General features: G+C 46.5%; 2 protein-coding genes across 3 annotated transcripts; both read right to left on the reverse strand.

The window, feature by feature from the left end:
* Positions 1 to 10,919: 10,919 nt before the first annotated feature.
* tusc2b (tumor suppressor 2, mitochondrial calcium regulator b) lies at positions 10,920 to 14,317 on the reverse strand. Of its 2 annotated transcripts, none has more exons than XM_056274645.1 (4): positions 14,193 to 14,317; positions 13,019 to 13,260; positions 12,051 to 12,171; positions 10,920 to 11,965 (listed from the first exon to the last, which is right to left on the reverse strand). In XM_056274645.1, the coding sequence occupies exons 2-4, from the start codon at positions 13,165 to 13,167 to the stop codon at positions 11,900 to 11,902; spliced, it is 336 nt and encodes a 111-aa protein (XP_056130620.1). In that variant the 5' UTR covers positions 13,168 to 13,260; positions 14,193 to 14,317; the 3' UTR covers positions 10,920 to 11,899. The 2 variants fall into 2 exon arrangements, with proteins under 2 accessions (XP_056130620.1, XP_056130621.1); XM_056274646.1 differs by lacking the exon at positions 14,193 to 14,317 and adding an exon at positions 13,519 to 13,653.
* A 1,575-nt stretch (positions 14,318 to 15,892) lies between these two features.
* On the reverse strand, positions 15,893 to 24,217 carry rassf1 (Ras association domain family member 1). The gene is made up of 7 exons (XM_056275076.1): positions 24,207 to 24,217; positions 22,854 to 23,152; positions 21,190 to 21,314; positions 17,256 to 17,360; positions 16,822 to 17,110; positions 16,535 to 16,650; positions 15,893 to 16,042 (listed from the first exon to the last, which is right to left on the reverse strand). Exons 2-7 carry the CDS (start codon positions 23,143 to 23,145, stop codon positions 15,893 to 15,895), a joined length of 1,077 nt encoding a protein of 358 aa, XP_056131051.1. The 5' UTR covers positions 23,146 to 23,152; positions 24,207 to 24,217.
* Between the last annotated feature and the right edge of the window lie 118 nt (positions 24,218 to 24,335).

A 24,335-nucleotide genomic window follows, 5' to 3' on the forward strand; every position in this document is an offset into this window, starting at 1 on the left:
AAACGGAAGTGTCGAATGGCGAGGTAGAGAGCGAGGAGCTCCCGATCAAAGGTGCTATACTTCCGTTCACTGGGGCGTAACTGTCGGCTGAAGAAAGCGAGCGGCTGCCAAGCGTTGTTCACCCACTGCTCGTGCACCGCCCTGACTGCATAGTCTGAAGCGTCTGTAGTAATGGCAATCGGAGCCTTGGGTGATGGGTGTGCCAGCATTGTTGCGTCAGCCAGAGCAGTCTTAGTGTCCAAAAACGCCTTGTCCCTCTCCGCCGACCAGTCCACAGTGTGTTTGGTGGCCTTGCCTTTCATGGCCTCATACAGGGGTTGCATGAGTTGAGCAGCTCAGGGGACAAGGCAGTGGTAAAAGTTCACCATGCCGAGGCACTCCTGTGGGGACCTGACTGAGCGGTCGCGGTAAGTTCACGATGGCGTTCACCTTTAAAGGGAGGGGTACCGCCCCGTCTTTAGCGGTTCGGTGTCCAAAAAGTCGATGGTTGTCAGCCATACTGGCATAAAAGGCAGGTCCCGTAGCACCAAATCCATGAGGCACTGGAACGTCTGCGCGGCGTTCTTGAGGCCGAACAGGATGCGCAGAAACTCGAACAGTCCAAATGGGGTGATCACCGCCGTTTTGAGGACATCCAGCAGGTGGACGGGCACCTGATGGTATCCACGGACGAGGACCACTTTGGAAAAGATGACTTCTCCAGCCAGGTGGGCGGAAAAATCGTGGATGTGTGGGACTGGGTAGCAATCCGGTGTCGTCGTATTGTTGAGTCGGCGGTAATCACCGCACGGGCACCACCCGCCGCCAGGCTTCGGGACGATGTGTAGGGGTGAAGCCCACGGGCTATTGGAGCGGCCCCTGGCGGCGGTGAGCTTGACGACTGGTGGGCCAGTGGTGGCGATGTGGTGCTCCACACCGTGCTTGGCGTTGGAAGACGAGAAGGTGGACTTGCGTGTGGACCAGAAACTCAGCAAGAAGCCGGAGAAAATCGTCTGCGGCGGAGAGCATGCCACACAGTCTGATGGAGTCATTTGCGCTGAGAGTACACGCATACGAGCAGAAAGTGACAGCGTCGATCAAGCGGCGGTTCTTGACATCCACCAGCAGCCCGCAGGCGCATAGGAAATCCGCGCCGAGGACGGGGACGGACACTTTCGCCTTGACAAAGTCCCAACCGAACCGGCTGGGGCTGCCGTTAGTAGCTTCCATGGGGGGGGGGGCATATCCGCAGGACAGGATGTCTACTCTCGATGTGGGCAGGACGCTCCTCTGCGCGCCCGTGTCGCACAGGAACCGCCGTCCAGAAATTGAGTCTTTGATGGAAAGCAGCCTGCCAGTTCGGCTGACGCACATGGCCACTACTGAGCGCAGGACCCGGCGTTTCCCGCCGCGCTTGGCCTTGGGTCCAAACTTTGCGTGGTGATCCTTCCGCCGTTGAGGAGCTGCTGCAGCGGCGGCGACTGTTGTGTCTCCAGGCAGTGATGAAAATGTTTGGGCAGGAAAAAACGCGGCCGCGCAGTGCTGCTGACCAGCCAGGAAAATGTTATCAGCCTCCTCGGCCAGAGCACCACAGTCAGTGATGGCGGTGTTGGCTAAAGCAGCCCATACCTGAGAAGGCAGCTGTCGCAGAAACAGTTTGGATGAAGAGGAAGTCGGGCTTGTGGACAGGATACGGGATCTCCTGTGCTCTCCCAGGAGATCCCGTATCCTGTCCATAAGTTCAGATGGCTTACTGTCACCGAGGCCTTGTGGAGAGAAAAGCCGGCTGGCCCGCTCAGCGTCAGAAGGTTCAAAAGTTTTCAACAGGTGAGCCTTGGGTGTCTCGTATTTACCCTGCTGCGGAGGATTTTTGAGGAGGCTCCCCACTCTGGCTGCTGTTGAACTGCCGAGAGCGACGCCGCATAATAGTATTTTGTGGCGTCCGCGGCGATTTCCCGCAATGACAACTGCGCTTCTGTCTGGGCGATCCAAGCCGAGGCTGACGACTCCCAGAACTCCGGGAGCTTGAGAGAAACCGCATTAGTCGTCATGTTCATAAAGATTTGTCTCTGGAAACGTCCAGCAGACAAACGTCGGGGTCACCAATGTGGAAATTGCAGGAAAGTGGAGACGGACAATTTCTCTCACTGACTACACAAACGCGTATATCATCCACTCCTCCGTACAGAATCACCATCTGAGCAACATGGCGCCGCTCCAACCATCCCAGTCCTGGCTCCACCCTCTCAAGCCGGAAACCCTTTCTTAAAGGGCCCGTGTCTACCAATTATGGTGAACTGTGCACATATTGTCCGCTACAATATTTCAATTATTTTCATTCCGTAAAATATGATGTAGTAAATAATTGATGAACCTATTAAAATCAAAATAGGGGGTTTAATAGGGGGGAGGGGTAATGGTTTGTTTTTGGGTTTCATTTACAGAACTAAGTGAGTTGTTTTGAAATTGTTTGCATAGTCTGGATTGCATGTATCTTTCTGGCAACCCAGCGAGTCCTGCATCTATTTCTCTGGATTTTCAAAGTTTTTCAAAAAGTTGTGTTTTAGACCCACTTTCCAAAGTATCCAAAGTAAACCTGCATGTGTGACTGTTTTACAGGGGCTCTGACTACCTGGCTTCTGGTGTTTGTTTTTTTGTTTTTTAATCATGGCATTCTGCTGACCATTATAACGCAAACAACCACCCATGTAAAATATAAATGAGCTTATGCTTATTTATATTTTATATGGGTGTAAGCTCAACAATTTATGCAACTTGTGCAACTTATGCTCATTTATATTTTAATTTTCGCCTACCATCATTTATATTTTCAGCAAAACATTTGTTTTCTTTTTTTATTTAATGACCTTTTTCCTATATAGCTTACATCAGTCTGACACTACTTGCCATCACTGATGCTAAAAATGTACATGATCAAGACTGTGCCAGTCTAAAAAGATGACAAAATTCTGTTCCACAAATAAAAAAAAGTGGGCAAACTGAATGTTCAGTGAGCAGGTTTGCCCTCACCTGTAATGTACTGCTCTCGCTCGCTTGAGTACTGAAATAAACAGCCAGCTAAACTCTCCTCAACATCAAGTCCTCCAAGGAACAGGCTGGTGGTGTATTTGGCAGGAATTTAATGATGAAAAGTACAACACTAGCCTGTTCCTTGGAGGACTTGACATTGAGGAGAGTTCAGCTGGCAGTTTATTTCAACACTCAAGCTAACATTGAATGAGAACAGTGCAATGAAATGATAATGCCACGTCAAGGGCTATGGCAAGAGGGCTGAAGAAGATTCTGTTGAACTTGAATCCGTTTTGATCTTATGCTGTCATACACACTGATAACAGGAATTTACTGAATTCACAGGAAGTGACATGACTGTTTACACAGGAAGTTTGGCTGAGTGGACTAAATAATAGGTTATACCTGAAACTGCTAAACTGTATTAAAGTTCCCTTTTAAGTTCCAGCACAGTATATCTTATTATTGTCCCCCTCCAGTCACGTTTCAGGACAAATAAAATGCTTTTCTTGATATAGTAAGTGCTCTAATGTGTTTTTTCCCTGCAAAATAAGTTCAATTATCCTGCTAAAATCCTAAAAATCACATCTACTCCTTCTCCCTTATTAGAAAAAAAATTTAAAAATCCTGAATCTATGACTATGCAAATTATCCCCAGCCTCAATTCAGATCTCTCCCACCTCCCACCTGCTGTGCATATACCTGCTCACCATCGACTATGCTCATCCAACACTAACTAAGTGGTAATATAGGAGTAATTCAGCCATACATGTTCGGACCGGAAACCAATCCTGAGGAAGAAGAAGAGCAAATTGGACAGGGTCACTGTGGCTTGTTAGTGCCAGCAGGGAGGAGGAGGCGAGTTGGCGTGACTGTGGAGCTTTTATCCTCCCCCCTGAGCCACCGTCTTGGGTCAGCATGGCAAGCAGAGCCTCATCACCACTGCCACACCAGGCGGAGGGAGGCACATGTACCAGGTCCAAGCCCTCTGTCCCCTTTGACGGCTCAGTCTCTTTTCTTGGCAACAGGTTTTGATTCTCTTTCGAGTTCTTTGACATTTTCATCATGAAATTCCCACCTCTCTGCTCTCACCTTGACCTTTCTCTCCATGATAGTGTCCTCCACACTGCTTATTCTGCTTCCTGGTCCCAAGCACTCTGTTTCTTATTCCCGCCACATAAATTCCTTGCCTTTAGCCTTTCTGTTGTAATTTGGCTCACTGACTCCATGTGCTATTTTACCCTTTTGTATCTCCAATGTGTACACATATAAAGGCACAAGCAATGTAAACACCAGCGTGTTTGTCTTTCGTTTCGTCCAAATCAACTGTAAAGTTGATATGGCAATAAAATATTCAATCTTGAATCTTGTTGAAACACTGTGAAATAGACTAATCATAGTTGTCATTGGTGCTATCCTGCCCCTTGTCCCCGGCTCTCACCCAGCCTATGTGCTCTTGTAGTCCTGCTGAATTCAAATGCGGGATAGGCCAACTTCCAAAGCTAACAACTTCATGGGAATTCCCAGATACTTAAAAATAAGCTTAGTTGGTACAGGAAACTGTATAATGTCTTGATGCATGCTCAATAATCCAGTTAAGAAAATCAAAGAAGGTTGACTCAGTTCATCTGGATGCAACTTTCCTTAACAGATACGTTTCACCACTCATGACTTGCCGTGACTTGCACACTGGGGGAACTAAACAGACGCTGGCCAAGAAAATAGCACAACACAGGAGGGCTAACACGTCAGGATAGGACTCCGCGGTCTACGCCCATCTACAAGCCAGTGGCCATTCTTTCAGGGGTGAGAATGTGACCATCCTTGAAATAAAATTAAAAGTTTTGACTGCAGAGGTCACTTAGATCAGCGATGAAACATAGTATCTCTCAATAAACGTTGTGACCAGATGAACTGATTTAACCTTCTTTGAAACCGTATAACACACATCCACCGTCAGGAGAACAATGTTTGGTCAGACCAAAGGAGAGGTTATAGGCTTGCAAGCTCTGCAGTAGCTCTATTCATATATATATATATATATTTATATATATGAAACTGGTCAGAAATGATTCTTTACACATGTAATAATGTATCTAATGTCATGCTACTAAACAACAGAAACCTTAATTGTTGATAAACCAAATATTGTCACTTGCATAAATGAAACAGTTCATTAGATATGCTAACTCAAAATGTCCCCATATTGACTTTCTTACCTGCAACCTCTTCTTGTCAGCGCTCGTACACTAAAAGTTGATCGGGATGTGTGGGGCATGCATGTAGATCAAACCAGTAGTTCAGTTCTTCCACCTTTGTGTTAGTTCACGTGCACCCTGTACATGTTTAGAGGCAAGTGTCCATTTGTCTTCTGGTTGTGTGCGCTGGTGAAGAGTACTTAAACATCTGGGAGGCTCCACCTCTGCCTCCCCCTGACTGTTAACCCTATCCTGCACGTTTGTGCAACAACAACAAAATGAAGCCTGTCAATACTCACCAGAGAAAGTTATCTTTCACAGTCCCTTTAATCTAAAATATATACGTGTATATATATATATATTTTTTTTTTATTTTTTATTTTTTTAATTTAACTTTGTACATAGTGCTGTGAGAGAAAAAGGGGACGTCGAAGACGTGGTAAGAAGTCGCTGGATGAAAACCCCCTCGGTACATTGTCAACACAATTGCCCAGTGAGCAACAAGGACACCCAGTTCATTCAGCTTGTATTTACTCTTAGCGTGTATCAATAGATGGTTTACATGCCACGAGATTTCAGTGAACCACTTGCTTTGTTAACACCAACACCCGTCCCATAAGGTTTAGCTTTACATCGTCAATGGAGGATTGCGGCGGCGGTACAGCGTTAAATGGATTTCCAGTTGGGTTGTTGAATATAAACTTGGCATGCGTACCTATGGTAGACGATGGTTTATTTGTTCTTCTGTTGTGTTGAGGCTCATATGGCATTACGACAACCTGTTGAGAAATGATAGAGTACACGCCAATGATTTAGTTTCTGGTAATGGTCCCCGTCAGAGCCAATACAGCTGTTGAGAAGGTAAACAGCTGTGGCTGACTTGTCAAGCTATTAGAGATATTTGATCTACTGTAACAACTAAACAACTGTTTCTCGTCCTCACATTGCTAATCAATTTATTGTCTCTATGATCGATATTCTCGCGTCTTTGCAGAACGGCTGTATTTCAGACACATCGATGGTTCTTCAAACATGGACTGCTTGTTCCAGGTCCTGCCAGAGCGTCTCTGTTGGGTTCAAGTCAGGACTTGGGCCACTCCGAAACTTTAATTTTTGTTTCTTTTCAGCCATTCACACCTGGACTTGGTTTTGTGTTTTGGATCATTGTCTTGCTGCATAACCCCAACTATGCTTCAGCTTCAGGAATCAGGGACATTCATTTGCCATTTCATCCCACGCACCTGCGCACATGAAATATAATTTCTCCGGCCCACAGCGGTGCAACACAAAGACAAAAACACATCCAAACTACAAGAACACATATATCCAAACTATAAAAACACATCCATCCAACATATACAAAAACAAAATTTCACTCTCCAAGAGGGTGAACGCCAGGATGATTGTTGGCCTGCCGGTCTGCGTGGGCTAGCGGTTAGCTCAGCCTGACCCGCTTCCACGCCCTGTCAGGCCGCCCTCGGTGTTTTCTCCAAGCAGGGCCGTGGTCCACCAGATGCAGCAGACCAGGCTCCCCCAGCCGATCCAACGCCAGCTCTCCCAGCCAGAGACCTTCGACGCACCTTCCCGCACTCCACACGACGACACTATTAATTGAAGGTAAGTTTCAAGCTTACTTCCAATTAATGGCAAGTCGTCCAGGTCCCGAGGCAGCAAAGCATCCCCTCACCACCACCACCACCACCACCACCACCACCACCATGATTTACTGCTGGTACAGTGTTCCTACTGGGACCTGCTGCATTTGCATTACACCAGACATAACAAGACCTGTGTTGTTCATACAACATTATCCTAAAAGACTTGGGGGTCATCCAGGTGCTTTTTTGCAAATGTGAGACGAGTATTGAATTTTCTCTTAGTTAGCAGTGACCTCTCGGTTTCCGCCTCGCTACTCTCCCATTAATCTCATTTTTTGCCCAGTCTCCTTCTTACGGTGGAGTCATGAACACTGACCTTGGGGCAGCATGGCTCAGGAGGTAGAGTGGGTCGTCTAGTAATCAGAAGGTCGCTGTTTTGATCCCAGGCTCCTGCAGAGAGTGTGTCGAAGTGTCCTTAAGTGAGACACTTAACCGCTCCTAATGAGCAGGTTGGTACCTTGCATGGCAGCATCCACCATCTGTGTACGGATGTATGGGTGAATATGAGACATCTACTGTAAAGAACTTTGAGTGGTCGGCAGACTAGAAAGGCGCTATATATAATTGCAGTCCATTTACCATTTTACCTTATCTGAGGCTAGCGAGGCCTGCAGGGTCTGCGGATGTTCCTCTGGGTTCTTTTGGGACTTCCTGGATGAGTGGTCGCTGTACCCTTGGAGAAATTCTCGCAGGCCGGCCTCTCCTGAGAAGATTCACCGCCGCTCCGAGTGCTCTCCATTTGGACATAACGGTGGAGACCCGGAGCCGTAGAAATGGCTTTGTAAGCCTTTCCAGACTGATGTAGTTCACCGACCTTCCACTCATCTCCTGTGTGCTGACCTTTGACTGAGGCACAGGGGTGCTTGTAGAAACGTGGTGACCCCTTCGCTCTGATGAGGTTTAGATTCAAGAGGGTTAGCTGTGATCAATCATCTGAATCTAATTGTCAATTACAGTTTGGTTAATTGAGTAACTAAGTTGCTTTTTTCACACAGGGCCAGTTGGTGTTGGATAACTTATGCGTTTACTTGTGTTCCTTTTGTCCAATGCTGCATATTTCAAAAGACCTCAAACCATTCAGTGTGATAAATATGCAGTAATAGAATAATAGAAGACCAGGAAGGGGGGCTTTTACTGTTCCACAGCACTGTATGGTCACTGTAAAAACATGTTTCAGATGAATTAGCAACTTTCAAAATGATGAAATGTTTTCATCTCTGACAACCTCGCCGTGGTCAGCACGATCATAAAGCATGTTTTGTTGGACAAACCATTTCTTCCCTTCTCCCCCCCCGCTCAACTCCAGGCGTATTATTACAGCTTAGTGAAAAGATGCCCTCACAGCAAAGCATAATTGCAGTCTCATCCCTCCCATGACTCGGCCCAAAATGGTGCTCACCTTAAAAGAAAAACCATTAAAAACGAAGCAAAATTAAGCCACTTCAGGGGAGCAATAAGGTGGAGGGGATTTTGGCCGGAGCCGTTTTTCATCCTTTAAGAGGACCGGCAACCCAGACAGCTTCACAGAAAACCCCTTTCCCATGGATGCTGTGCTTCGGGCCTTGACCCACACCTTTACTTTTCTCTTGTCGCCACAGGAACATAAGCACGTAAACACGCCGCCCCTCCGTCACAGGCTTGTCTGTCCTCTGCGGCCGGTCCCTCACAGCTGTGGTGGTGAACTCCTGTCTGGTGTCCACCCCACGGCAGGGAGCTGCCCGGGGAGACCTTCTGGACCAGTGTTTACTGTTCAGCAGGTCTTCGGTTTACAACCGTCTGTCAACAGGTGTGGGTGGGTGGGAGGCACTCCATCACTTTTTAATTACTTTGAAATGTGATTTTGGTTTTTATGATATGGGGGGGGGGGGTCCGGATTCCAAATTTAAACAAGGAAAAAAAGGAAAATCCCTCAGCTGGGAGCAACACAAACCAGGGCGGCTCCGGCCGAGACAGACCGCTTCAGCATCTCAGTTGCAGCGGGCACAAAAAAAGAGAAGGTAACTCAATTTGCAAATGTGCTTTTTCCTTCGAAGTATTTTATCAAGGCTAATTCTTCAATGTAACATCTACTTATTTCTAAAATGTGTTTGAAGTGAAAGAAAGTGCAGACTGTGGTTTTAATGCTACACCTGAATGGATGACGGGAGGACAGGGAAACATCCATCCATCAATTATCCGAACCGCTTATCCTGCTCTCATCGCGGGGATGCTGCAGCCTATCCCAGCAGCCACTGGGCGGCAGGCGGGGAGACACCCTGGACAGGCCGCCAGGCCATCACACAGGGCCTGACCTACATGTCTTTGGACTGCGGGAGGAAACCGGAGCCCCCGGAGGAAACCCACGCAGACACGGGGAGAACATGCAAACTCCACACAGAGGACGACCCGGGATGACCCACCAAGGGTGGACTACCCCGGGGCTCGAACCCAGGACCTTCTTGCTGTGAGGCGACCGCGCTAACCACTGCGCCACCACAGTGAAACAGTAATAACTGAATATCAATCTAAAACACCACCGCACAATAGCAGCATCTGTTGTCATGTCCCACATATTATTTGCTCCAACTAAAACACACCCCTGCCCAGAGCGGCAAGAGAGGCATGATGTCAGTATAATCAAGTTTTTAAATCTTTCTCAAAACATCTGGTACCTCGAATATAAGCAGGTAGTGAAAGTATATTAAGTTTAATGAAGTGTATTTGGAAACGGGCTTCAGGACTAAACCTTGACAATGCAAACCCAAACAGTCCTCAGCTAGATGTTCTGCTGATATGTTGAACGCTGTTTGGGTTTGGTCCTGTCCCCTGTCGACAGCTAAGTTCCTTTTCCTGTCTGACCCCTCCATGCTGGGGTCTCCCTTATTTAGAAAGAAAGCACCCGGGGACCAACTCCAGTTCTTCTTTCCATTGCCTTGCTCAGGGGCACAGGCAGGAAAATTAACCCTAACATGCATGTCTTTTTGATGGTGGGGGAAACCGGAGCAAACCCACGCGGACACGGGGAGGACATGCAAACTCCACACAGAAAGGACCTGGGACGGCTTGGGGTTCGAACCCAGGACCTTCTTGCTGTGAGGCAACAGTGCTAACCACTGGGCCACCGTGCCGCCCTTATCTGTATGCCATTTCACCCTGATGATGCCACCATGACCACTTCCCGCCTTATTGTTTTAAACTTTAACCTTAACCCCCCGGGCGTCCGGGTAGCGTAGTGGTCTATTCCGTTGCCTACCAACACATGGCTCTCCGGTTCAAGTCCCCGTGTTACCTCCGGCTTGGTCGGCCGTCTCTACAGACACAATGGGCCGTGTCTGCGGGAGGGAAGCCGGATGTGGGTACGAGTCCCGGTCGCTGCACTAGCACCTCATCTGGTCGGTCGGGGCGCCTGTTCAGGGGGAAGGGGGGAATGGGGGGAATAGCGTGATCCTCCCATGTGCTACATCCCCCTGGTGAAACTCCTCACTGTCAGGTTAAAAGAAGCGGCTGGTGACTCCACATGTATGGGAGGAGACATGTGGTAGTCTGCAGCCCTCCCCGGATCGGTAGAGGGGGTGCAGCAGCGACCAGGATGGCTCGGAAGAGTGGGGTAATTGGCCGGATACAATATGGGAGAAAAAGGGGGGAAGGGGGAAAAACCCTTAACTCCCATCCTGGCCGGCCCTAAATTTAACCTAATGCCAACCCCCGCCCGGACGAAATGTCCCCTCTGTGTTGGTCTGTCTCCCTTTTGCTCCAACTTCCCGTTTTGAAAAATTGTAACAGACATGTTTACAGCCCAAAAGAAAATCTCTGGGGTAACCAGAGTCTTTCCACACAGGGCAGCTCGGCCCCGAACAGCAGATTTGTGGCAGGTCCTTGTGCGCAGTGACCCCCCCCCCCCCCGACGCAGAGCACCAGCAGTTTTCCTGCTTGTGTCTCATGTTAGCATGTTAACACAAACAGCGGTTACAAAACACTATCCTCAACTTCCTCAGACCTCAAGTCTTGAGCAGATTTACAAATGAACACTTGTATGGTGGGTGGGGGGGAAAAAAGACCACGACACATTTCGCTGTCTCAAACTGTACTTAAAAATAATAAGAGTTTTAACATGTATAATAAATTAAAAGTGAAACAGTGTGTCAAAACAGCAACGAAATTCAGGATTTCTTATTTGACCCATTACTATTATATACGTGTAGCGCGGAGGTCTGGTCACACCATTGTAGCTCAAGCCAGCCTATCTGACGCAACAATTATCACATTAAACCACTTAAGATCTTATTGGCCAAAGATTGTCAACTCCATGGGGACATTTTTTTGATGAACAAATCCAGTTTCATGCATGACTGATATTGAAGCAAGCCATGAGGGTATTGTACACATACAATGTGCGTTTAAACCTTTCTATTCTGATAAACTCGGGATACACTGCGGATGATCCAGGAATACCCAATTTCCCCTCGGGGATGAATAAAATATCGATTCCCAGTCATTAGTTGTGAAGAACTAAAAAAAACAAAAACAAAAAAAAACAAAAATCATCAGCTATTACTTTTCCTCTTACTGCTCAGTATGAATGCAAATCCAGCCTTTACAACCCCAATTTAAGGACCACAAATCAATTTACTGCCCATGGTTGCAAAGGAACTTCTTTACATTCTCCTTTTATCTGTGAACGTTAAACCATACCAGAAAACGAAGCAGTAATCCAATCACGACTTTGCCCCGACTCATACCATATCCTAGGCACGCAGAACGTGCGCTGTAAACCAACTATGTATCGCCAAGTCAGACATTTTTTTTACACCTTTCTAGTGTTCTGTGTTTTTCATGGATCGTCGTTCCCCAGTAGTGACCTCACAAGCACAGTCCTGAACACAGCTCACAAGCAGAGGCTCGACAAACGGTGAATCGCTCTGTCCACATAAGCGCATCAGAAGTTTCAAGAGGAGATCATAGTGTTTTGTAGGAGGATTGTGGCTTCCACCTCTAGAGGAAACCACTGGACGGAGTTGACACGGTAGCTAGTTTCAGGATTCTCCTCGGATGTCATCAAACTTCACAGATGACAACGGGAAAATCTACATGGATGCAGGGGTGATCCAGCTTTATAATTCCCTGTATGAACAGAAAAGCACAACTTACTCAGACTGAAAAATATTAAGAGAAATGTGTTGGGGAAGAAAGGCAACGTCATTAATACCTGAGGTATTAAGTTTTTCTGAATCCTTTTCAGCTTGGCTCTTTTACGTCCATTCTTGGTCACAATTGTCTCTTCATAGAACTCGTGGGCCAAGTCGCCATCCTCATCGAAGTACAATGAGCTACAGCAGACAAAAAGAAAAAAGAAAAGAAGTGATTTGTATGATACAGACAGTAAAGGCCTCAAAACACCAACGCCAGCTGACACAAGTCATTTCATTATAAAACCCCTACACTGGTGGCGTCTAGCCTTGAGTCACACATTTACCCGACCAGCTGAAATTTCGCACTAATGTTCTATTCCCAGGCATTGAGGCTCTACAGACATGTATCTTCTATAGAGGGAAAAAAAAGGTTTTTGCTGGTTTTGCAGAGCAGTGCTAAATACAGCGCCTTTCATAATTGAAAGGCATCAGCTGGCGCTTCCTGTGCATTACAGGAGGCACTGACTTGGGTCATTTGACTCGCTGCTCTGTTTCTGCAGCAGTTCTTGCTGGCCTTAAACCAGAGATGCTAGGTATACACAGTGAATAATGCAGAGCTTTTACTGTGGACTTAAATAAATACCAGAAGTTACAAAAACTTTTTTTTAAAATCAGTGACGTTTTCTGAAACCTTTTTCTTTAAATATGTGAGGTTTTCTGAAAATTTTTCCACTAGAATTCTGTTATAATTTGACTTGCAGATATTTGACCTGCAGACACTTGATCCTGAGGCAAACAGTCAAACCACAGAACTTTAAACAATCTCAGCACAGTGTCACATTTCATTGAAAATGTGGATGAAAAAGACAACCAACAAATTAAAGCTAAAAACACCAATTCTTAATATTTTTAAGAGTTTCGCTTTTCAAGCACTTTCAATTTGTTATCCGGCATAACGGCCCCTACAAGACTTGCACCACCACTGCAATGCAACTCCAGTGGAAAAAGTTTGCTTCATGAAACCTAAAGCCAAGACTATATTTACCTTCGTCTAGTAAACACAAAAGGTGTTGAATTTCTGAAACTTCGAAGTCTTGTCAACGACTGCTCATTTCCGTCTTTGGCTGGATCCTCACCACTACCTGAGCCACTAAAAGGCCAATATCCTTTGGATTTGGAGCCACTACCTCCCATCTTCAACAGTGGCACATTATTTTCTTGGTAGCAGCACAGTCATTAGTGTTGTAGCTTTACTGCACATGAAATCACAACTCTGAAACGGGACACCTATGAAAACAAAAAGAGAGCTTTGACCAGTCATTTTATCAGGAATCAAACATAAAATCTGAAATTCGTTTGTGGATGCATTCATAGCTTAACATTTCAATACATGTCGGATGTGTTTTGACATTTAAGCAGCAGAACAGGACAATGTTATTGCAGTCACTAATGTGCAAATCATAGACTTTAAACGTGAATATTAAATAAACAACAAATTATGACCATACACTTTCCCTTTGGATTACTAAAACTATATTGTACTACCTATACATGAGGGGCTAATACCAGTCTGTCATCTGCTCTCTGCACATTGTTTAAAGCCTGTTGGGAGCTGTTCTGGGAAGATCAGTCTAGACGCTTGGAGGTAAAAATGCTAGGAAAGGATCCTGTAATGCCCTTTGCTCAAGTTAGCTGGCTAGCAACCTTGGACCATGACATTACTTCAATGTGCTGTAACGTCGTGCAGCTACATGCCTGCAAACCTTGCCCGAGGAAATACTTCCAGTAAATACTTCCATTCGATTACTTCTGAGGACACGATCATTTCATTGTCTTCAACTATCGGCGAGGCTATGCTAGCCCGGTTCAAACGGTTAGACGTTTTCGAGTACAATTAAGCTAGCTGGTTAGCCAACAGCTCGTTCTAGCTATGTTCCCAGTGCTCAAGCATGCACAGTTCGTCATATAAGCGTTCACTAGCTGACCAAACGTCAAGGCTCGTACACTTCCCCACCAGCTCACTTGGCTGCTGGCGTTACAGTTGGGTGAGAATAGAGCACATCGCCGCTGCCTTCATGCCATTTTTTTTTAAACTAGCGTTAGCCAGGTTGGTGTTTGTGTCCCACCCCTGGCTAACAAGGCTAATGCTAACTGACGTTTCTCATTGGAGAGAGCTAGATCCTTAACATTAGTGGCAGCCAGCCTGGATGAGGACGTACCCAAAGAGGCCTTCCGCCTGCTCTGTGTTCCTGCGTACCCGAATCAAATCAACAATAATCTCTGGCGCTGCCGTGTTTTGACAAATGGAGAATTAGCTGTCTCACTAAAAAGTACCTATAAGGACATCTGAGGGAGGGGGGGGGGGACACAGACCTAAGCTAACCAACCTAATGCTGTCTGGATGGGTTCTTCCTCGACCGTGACTGGCAAACGGTTTTATGTTGTCTTACTGCCCCCGCATGGACTGGAGTGAAAGTACGCGAAATTGTCATTAGTGTGCAAATGTACGTCCAATTAACATAATCGCTTAATCAACCCTATTGTAACAAAGGAAATGTACTGAAAATATTACCTGCGCTTGATTTTCTCTCTCTCTCTTCTGGTCGTTGATAGACTGTATGTAGATCTAAGGCAGTGTTTCTCAACCGGGGGTCCGCGGACCCCTAGTGGTCCGTTGTGTAATTGCAAGGGGTCCGTGAAAATAAAATATCTTTAAAAAAAAGATCCTATGACATTTATAGAAATAGGATTATTTTACTCAAATGTGACTGAGACCTTTATCTACCTAAACTATAAAGGGTACCAGGACTTTTTTCTCTAATTACATCTGTTTCACAAGTGTAATTTATTGTATTTTAATAAGAGATCTCGCTCCCGTTTGCATTGTTAAAGGTTACTGCATAAAAATGCTGTTGTTACATATATTTGAAAGTTACTGAATACATATTCTGTTTTGTTACATATATCTGAAAGTTACTGCATAAGAATTCTGTTTTGTTAACTATATCTAAGTTACAACTGAAAGCTCTTATTTTTGCCCCAAAGAGTGAATAAATGCTATAATGCAATTTAAAATGCAGTTTCTACTGTTTCTATCAAATTGCAACCCCCTCCCCCAAGATCAGGTGGAGGGGTCCTCAGGGTAGATAAAAAATACGCAGGGGGTCCAGGACCCCAAAAAGGTTGAGAACCACTGATCTAAGGGACCTTATGCCGGAATAGTTTTAGCACCCTCTCCTCTTAGTGTGCAATGCCTGTCAGTGTCTCTACTGGCGGAGTTCACACTAAAACGAACTTTCACTACTCGATATAAGATTGAAAATCCCCAAGACAACTCCTGCAACTGACCAGTGATTTATTCTTAGTTCATTAGATCTTCACAATATAAACACGGTATTCAGTGTTTTCACTATTTCCAACTCGTTTCGTAGGTTAATTAAAGTGCCACAAGTTAAGTTGGACTTAACAAAAGCTGTACAAACCTCGCAAAAAAATGTGACATAAGATCTAAATCTAAATATCACCTCATCAATGACCAGCAAGACTCAAGACCATTGACTGTGTAACTATAAATAGCCAGGTACAGCAGAACGTTTTTCCCCAGAGGTCACTTCATACATGTAAGTCCAGCAATCGCCAGATCTCCACAATTTGATCACCATCCAATTCTTTACAATAGTGACATTCTACACGCAAAAGGACGCAGGCCTACACATTTATGAACCTTTGGACAAAGTTGAACAGTACAGATGATTTTCAGATGCTAAGAAGGCCTGTGTCTGATCTCCCCCCTTCCTTCCTTTCCTTGTGTTGTTTTTCATTGACTCAGTAATCCCCGTTAAAAGCTGCTGAAGGCCGTGCCCAGATCTTTACGTAGGTGAGCCAGTCGAATCTCTCAGGATGCAGTTCACAGACAAAATTAACCAGATGTAGTGATCTTTGCCATGGCCTGCTTCATCTTGTCCCTGGCTAGAGAATAGCGCTTCACTATCTGCCGGACATGCTCCTCTTCCTCACGCTGAAGGATTCGCAGAAAGTTGCACAACTCAGGAAGGCTAAACGCATCCCACTGTAGGAAAAAAAAAAAAAATTACTGTTTTAAAAGGGCTTTACTTGTCCCTAGTGAAACACATATACACACAAACTAGAGTATGAGCTGAATTTCTGAAGCAAGGGTTTTTATTTTTAGATACTTTATTGATCCCTGTGGGGAAATTATGCTCTGCATTTAACCCATCCTAGCTGTGTAGCTAGGAGCAGTGACCAGCCGCCGTGCAGCACCCGGGGACCAACTCCAGTTCGTCTTGCCATGCCTCGGTCAAGGGCACAGGCAGGAGTATTAACCCTAACATGCATGTCTTTTTGATGGTGGGGGACACCGGAGCACCCGGAGAAACCCCACCGCAGACACGGGGAGAACATGCAAACTACACACAGAGGATGACCTGGGATGACCCCCAAGGTTGGACAACCCCAGGGTTCGAAACCAGGCCCTTCTTGCTGTGAGGTGACAGCGCTAACCACTGTGCCACCGTGCCGCAATTTAAAAATGCTAACTTACATTAACATCCCCCGTTTCATTCTCTTTCAAAACCAGGCTCAGGACTTTTTCACTGGGGCCAGCACACAGACGCAGGTGAAGGGGACACTCATCGTCAGACATTTTTCGAAGGTATGCTGGAGAAGGAGAAAGAAAACAGGAAAGTAGAATGTCACTTGGCATTCAGTCGAGACTAACAGCTCAGTTAGTCTTCAGTTTCACTCCCTCATCTAGTATTACGTTACATTTACAGTATACCTACAACATTCAACCAATCGTGTTGTCACCACATTCATACATGGCTTCACCTTGCCCGTGTCGTTCAGTGCGCTCAAACAGAGCAAACTTGGCCGGGTTGTCCACGACGGTGAACTTTTTGAGCAGCGCCTCTATGACCTCTCGTGCCCGTGTGCAGGAGCTTATGTGCAAGTGCTTGGCGGTGTCCTTGGGGAGGTAGAAAGATGTACGACGTCTCATTCTACCCTCCTGTTGGCCTCCTTCATTCGTAAAAGAAAGCTTCGCAGGTGGCGGGAGAGAGATGGGTCGGGCCAGCTGAAACTGGACCTTGATGAAACCGGTGTACGAGCCGTCCTTATTCTGCCAGGAGGACAGAGATCATAAGATTGTACTGATTGTGCGATATGACCATGGTCTACTTCGTATTCATGCTGCAAAACTTCCAACTCAAATATCAATGTTGTGCATGCAAGTCAAAAAAGTGACCAGTTTAATGTCGACTTACATTTACCATGTAGAGATTGGAGTTGATTTGAGCATTATATTCCTTAACCTTTTGTTGTATCTCACCAGCAGTCAGCTCTTGTTTGCCCCAATCAATTTGCTCATCCTGGAATAGATTGCAGATACAATGAATCACCTGATATAAATTGAGAAATGATCTTTAAAGCTGAGCCATTTGCACATTCTCATGCATGATCTATCAAGTTGGCTATTAAATCATCGTTTTCTATCTCTTTTGCAATTGAGAAAACACTGGATCAAATCCCCAAACAGTGTATCATCCCCCCCGATGGAGTCCTTGGAATTCCTATTACGCAAAAACACTAAAATTTTACAAGCGCGAAAATGGAAATAAACAGGGGAAAATAATGGATATAGGGAGGTTGTAGTACAACTACTAGCTCAGAGGTTAAGTTCAAGAATAGGAAATACATGACAATCTCGTTAGTATAACCAAAGTCTAAAAAAGTGAATACATGCATGATTCAACACCGCCACACAAACAGAAAGTGAAAACGGCTCGCCGGCCATGCAGGATTAGCCGTGCCGTGCCGTGGCCTCACCGGGGGCCCGTCGGCGTTGTGTGGAAACAACGTCCATGCTGTAAAAGGATGTTGCAGACAGGCGCTGGAGTCATCCTGAGCGAAGAGTCTGCCCCGGGTCTTCTCAGAGGTCGGGGCGGGGGGGCCAGTACCAGCTATCTTCTACTGTTTCTTATCGCTAACACAACACCGACCCTGAATCATCCCCGGAGCCAGAAGAAAGTAACGGCTTCCCTCCGTGGTAAACCTGGAAGGAAGCCGTCCTCTGCTCCTTCTCTTCGCTCCTCTCCCCGGCGATAACTCATTCAAACAAAACAAAACGGCTCTCCCCATTGAGATATACCCGTTGTCCCTCCCTGGCAGTAAAGTCTCACTTGGAAGTGTCTGAAGGGACAACCCACTCTGATCAGTTTAAATGTTTATTTACGCGGCACTGACGAGCCCAATATTTCAATGGCAACGCTTCACGTTGATGCCGTAGTTGGGGAGTACAGCGGTTCACCCAATATATATCTTATTGGTGAGCGTGTTGAGTTAATTATCTAATAAGCTTTGCTGGCTCGTGGACTGTGACTGCCCAAGATTTATTTCAGGTTGTGAAACGACAACAGCTGTCTTATTGTGAAGTTGTTGGGCTACTTCCCCTCTTCCCCATAGCTCTTCTCCTGATGAATGACTTGCAGTACAGATGCTTGACAGGCGGGGAGGCAGTAAAATCAGCTTCCTTGTGGACATATGGCACACTGACACTCACTGCACGCTGAATCTGACCCCATCTGCCCTCTGAGGAGGGGGTGTGTGTGTTTGTTTGTGTTTGTGTGTTCTTGTGCTAATATTCTTGTGGGGGTTTTAGCCATCACAGTGTGGACAATTTTGCAAAGTGAGGACATTTTGGCCAGTCCTCACTTCTTTAAGGTCTACTTTAGGGTTAGGGCCTCGGTTCAGGGTTTAGGGTTGAGGTTAGGATTAGGATTAGGTTAAAGTTAGAGTAAAGGGCTAGGGAGTGAATGTAGTCAGTGAGGGGTCCTAACAAACATTGAATTACAGAAGAAGTAAAGTGTGTGTGTGTGTGTGTGTGTGTGTGTGTGTGTGTGTGTGTGTGTGTGTGTGTGTGTGTGTGTGTGTGTGTGTGTGTGTGTGTGTGTGTGTGTCTCAGGTTTTATACTGAAAAACCTAAAACCACCTACTTTGTGGGGACATTTTATGAGTCCCCACGAGGGAAAGGGTCTATTTTAGGGTTAGGACTTGGGTTTAGGGTTAAGGTTAGATTAAGGTTACGCATGTGGTTTTGATGGTTAAGGGCTAGGGAATGAATGTAGTCAATGAGGGGTCCCCACAAGTATAGGGTGACATGGTATGTGTGTGTGTGTGTGTGTGTGTGTGTGTGTGTGTGTGTGTGTGTGTGTGTGTGTGCTTCAGGAAGAAACAGAGGGCCCCTGGTGCTCCCAGTTAAGACTAAAAAGGGTCAGTGGGTCAACAGTGAGGTTGTGTACTGATAGCAGTCAGAGTCTCACAGACCAAACAAATGGATATGACCAATCAGTCCCATTTTCATTAAAATAATATGGGTGGCAGATGTGAGGCCCCGTGTTTAGCTCCATCCATTCTTCCCTCAATGCTGAACAAGGTTCCCAGTGCCTGCAGATGAAAAGCAGCCCCATAGCATTATGCTGCCGCCGCCACACTTCACCACTTCACTGTAGGGCTGCAGCTTCACTTAACAAACTTCATCTACTGGTGGCGAAGAATAGAGACTTTCCTTCATCTTGCATTTTGTGCTTCATGGAAATTTGGCTGTTTGGAACAATACCGGCGCCCTGGTGGCTCACCTGGTAGCATGCGTACCGCATAAAACTGAGTCCTTACCACAGCACCCTGGGTTCAAATCTGGCTCGGGGCCCTTTAGGGGCGGCACGGTGGCACAGTGGTTAGCGTGGTCGCCTCACAGCAAGAAGGTCCTGGGCTCGAACCCCGGGGTTGTCCAACCTTGGGGGGTCATCCCAGGTCGTCCTCTGTGTGGAATTTGCATGTTCTCCCCGTGTCTTCGTGGGTTTCCTCTGGGTGCTTCGGTTTCCTCCCACAGTCCAAAGACACGTAGGTCAGGTGAATCGGCCGTACTAAATTGTCCCTAGGTGTGAATGCGTGTGTGTGTGTGTGTGTGTGTGTGTGTGTGTGTGTGTGTGTGTGTGTGTGTGTGTGTGTGTGTGTGTGTGTGTGTGTGTGATGGACTGGCGGTCTGTCCAGGGTGTCTCCCTGCCTGCTGCCCAATGACTGCTGGGATAGACTCCAGCATCCCCTGACTCCAATTGGGATAAGCAGCTTGGATAATGGATGGAGATGTGAGGCCCTCAACATTACATAGATGGCGTTGTTAATTCATGTTTGCAGCGGCCTCACCCAGTACCGTCCATGCAGTGTCTGTCCAGGTCTGCGTCTAAGTTTGCCTACGTTTGATGGCTGGGAGAGCTGGTGCTGGCTTGGCTGGGAGAGCTTGGTCTGCTGCATTCTGTAGGCCCAGGGACCACAGCCCTGCCTGGAGCTGTGCCCGAAGAGGAAACACCAAGGGTGGTCTGACAGGACGCAGAAGCAGTGCAGGCTAAGCTAACTTCTAGCCCATGCAGACCGGCAGTTCCGATAACACCGAGGGCGGTCTGGCGGCGGCCTTGCCTAGCCTTATGTGTTTTTAGTGTCGTTGTGTGGAGTGCGGGGAGGTGTGTCGAAGGCGTGTGGCTGGGAGAGGTAGCGGTTAGATCGGCTGAGGGAACTTGGTCTGCTGTGTCCTGTGGGCCCAGGGACCATGGCCCTGCTCGGATCTGCACCTGAAGAGGAAACACCGAGGGCGGTCTGACAGGACACAGAAGTGGGGCAGGATAAGCTAACTGCCAGCTCATGCAGACTGGCAGTTCCGACAGTCATCCTGGCTGGTGTCCTCCTCCTGGACAGTGATTTATTTATTTTTTTTGTTTTGATTTATGTGTTACTTTGGATGTATGTGTTCTTGTAGTTCTTGTAGGTTTTGGATATGTGTTTTTGTCTTTGCGTTGCACAGCTGTGGGCTGGGGGAAACGATGTCTCATTTCATTTAATGTGCATGAAATGAAACGACAAATAAAGTGTTTCTGATTCCTATTAGCAGAACTAGGCTTTATAGATCTGCAGCCATTCCTTTACACTTTCCATCATCTGTTTTTCAAAGAATTGATTTTGAGGGTTTTTTAAGGGCGTAGCGTTCACTTTTTGCTAATAACATTTTGATTGAGTCTGTTCAATATTCTCTACCCTCAAATGTTAAAAACGCAGTCCTGGGAAGAAGACCGGCCTGTCTCTCCCCCCCCCCCCCCGTATAATCTGCTGGATTTATTCCTTGGTTGTCAGCATCCTTCTGTTGCTTACCACGTTCGTATCTGTCTCTATGGTGTCGACGGGGGAATCCACCGGGTCTGCAGACAGACCGCTGTCTTTGTTGCAGTCCAGCTGGATGAAGGGCCGGCAGCGGTAGTGACAGGTATATCTGCAGTCTGAGAGGAAGAGATGCCTTCTATTACCAGTAATTACGATAATTAATTATCGCTATCATTATTATTACTGAGAGAACTGGGGAGCGAGAGAGGGAGAGAGAGACATGTAACACCACATTTTGCATTGTTGGTCATGTTTCAATAGTGTGGAGCATCGACTTCCTGTTGTGTAGAGCCTCCTGCTATTGATTTTGGATCGCAAATAGTCCTCGTGCTGAAACCATTACCAATACACTGTGAATGTTATGTAAGCAAGATGCAAAAAAATGTAATTCTATGTCAGGGCGAGATGGGACTTTTTGATTGATTGATTGATTGATTGATTTTTTAAATATACTTTATTAATCCCCGTGGGGGAATTCCAGTCTGCAATTAACCCATCCTAGTTGTGTAGTAGGAGCAGTGGGCAGCCGCCGTGCAGCACCCGGGGACCAACTCCAGTTCTTCTTGCCATGCCTTGCTCAGGGGCCCAGACAGGAGTATGTGCATGTCTTTTTGATGGTGGGGGAAACCGGAGCACCCGGAGAAATCCCACCACAGACACGGGGAGAACATGCAAACTCCACACAGAAAGGACCTGGGATGACCCCCAAAGGTTGGACAACCCCAGGGTTCAAACCCAGGACCTTCTTGCTGTGAGGCGACAGTAAATTTTGTTTGCAAGTCTACATGAACACGAAGGACTTGAGGTTGGTGAAGACTGTTTATGGTTGTATCACCTGCCCCCATCGCTGCTGCAGATGCTTCATTTAACTGATCCACATTTAACTGGTCCACGTTTCTGACTCTTCCACTTTTATTCTCATTTTGTCTCCTTTTGGTCATTTATATCTTTCACATTCTACTCGTCTGCGATGCAAAGGAGCCGCCTCCCTCGATGTGCTCCAAGTTTAAATAAAGATCTGGGTTGAAAGACACCGCAGCCATGGCTGCAGTCAAACCAGGAGAACAAAAAATATTCCCATGCCCTCGCAGTCCCAATGCTGTTAACACGGGAGGCTTCCCAGAGCTTCCTACTGAGCCGATAGTTTCACTCTGTGATAAAGTTTCTGCCCGAGTGGAAAAAACATCAGCAGCTCCGTATCCTACGGCCGCTGTAACTTCCTCAGCCCACGCTTTATCTGTTACACAGGCGGTTATTGTCAAGGTAAAAACCCAACTTCACTTTTAACCTGGTGTTAAGTTCAGACATTTGCAGGAATTTAAAAAAGCTATATCGTGAAATCTTGACTGAAGTAAACAGTATTTCAATTTGATTATGTCTGTTTTCATGTTCTGCTAAAGGAGCATGCAGCGTCTGCACATCCACTTAGCTCTGTGTCATGCAATGATGCACAGTCATCACCTTTCTTTTTTGTTGGGTCAATCGCTGCACCAATAAACGTATGTATACAATTACAAGTAGCAGTATAGTCCATGTTTAAGCTATATATAACCCATTACACACACAACAAACACACCGACCCCCACCCATACCCTCACAAGTTAAACTAAACATATCCAAACCCCTTGAACAAAAACCGTTTTGGAGGTACTTACTGGCACAGTGTAAACTCTGCTTATAAAGACCCCAGATGAAGTCTCCACACAGGTCACACCACGTGAGGTTGGTGTGGCTGGAAGGCTGGAAGTCGTGACCCTCGCCAGCCTCTCCCGTGTGACCCAGGGGTCCCTCGACGCTGACGCTGTCTCCGACCAGGCGGACAACATGGTACTGGCGGGGTTGCTCTGAGGGGTGGGGTTGGGGGCCCGTGTGGGCCTTTGGGGTCGCCAGCTCAATACGATCACTTAGGCTGAGGTCCTTCAGTTCGATGAGCTCACACTTAGACATCTTGTTTCTGGCCAGAGGAGCTGGAATGCCGAGTGAGCGCTCGCTGTCGAGGCTTAGCTTGTCTAGGTGGGTTTACGTGTGGCGCTGAGAGGAAAATTTAGTAACGTTGATCTGCACACATCCACATGATTAATGAGGACCCTGCAAATGTTCAGTGATGACGATGATGATGATGATGATGCACTACATCAACAAAGTTCAGCTCCAGCTTGAGTCCATCTCCGGGTTGATGCGTTGTAGGAAATGGCCATTGGTGAGAAGAAGCCAGGAGCCCTAAAGCGAGGCAGCATGGTCATTGTTTCCAAATCACAAGACACTCATACCAGCTGTGCGCTACAGTAAAGGAGAAGGCTCTGTAAAACGTGAAACGAAGTCTATAGGCAGCAGGAAACTGTGTCCGCTACCGATACCTTTACAAATGGGAAAATATGTGGGAGATTAAATTTTGCCCTCTGATGGTAGGATGCATACGATTATATCAGAATGTGGGGCAAGATGACTGGGCTAATCCTGCCCGAGCCGGGAGAGCCCATGTTGCTGTTCTACGAGCAACAATGATTTTGGAAAAAAATACAGCATTTTTTTAAGATCAAATATGGGTCCAACTGCCTTCCCTCCGTATAAATTCAAGCAGCAATTTCAACAAAATGTAGATGAAGGCGTTCAGTGCCACACATACATATCAATAGATGATGACGAGATGTGTTTTACTGTAATACAAGGCTAAGGAGAGCGCTGGCTGTAGGCCTAATTTCACACTATTACCTGCCACCAAATAACTTCAGTAAAAATGAAGACTCTCCAGTACTTCGAAGAACCACATAAAGTACGAGAACAACCATCCCCCAAATATGGTTCTTCAGGTAGTGATGGTTCTTTGCAGAACCACTTAAGAACCAGTATGTTTCTCTGTGTAGGTCTAAACAACGTGAGAGTGTGTGTGTTTTGGGTGGGGGTGGGGGGTGCAAATGGGTCAAATTTAAAATACAGCGTTTAGTCTCCTACCGAGTTACCAAACCAGTGGAGGACGACTTGAGGAACGAAGCGTTCCCATGTGCTGCTGCAACTTGGTCAGACGAGTCCCCCCGTGGCGCTGCATTGTGACTTGAATATGAACAAACCGCGCGCTCCGCGTGCCAAGTGGGTCACCGTGCGGCGCAGCTCTCACACAGGGCTACTGTGGACCAACC

Source organism: Lampris incognitus, chromosome 2 (genome assembly GCF_029633865.1).
Source record: "Lampris incognitus isolate fLamInc1 chromosome 2, fLamInc1.hap2, whole genome shotgun sequence".
Classification (NCBI taxonomy): domain Eukaryota; kingdom Metazoa; phylum Chordata; class Actinopteri; order Lampriformes; family Lampridae; genus Lampris; species Lampris incognitus.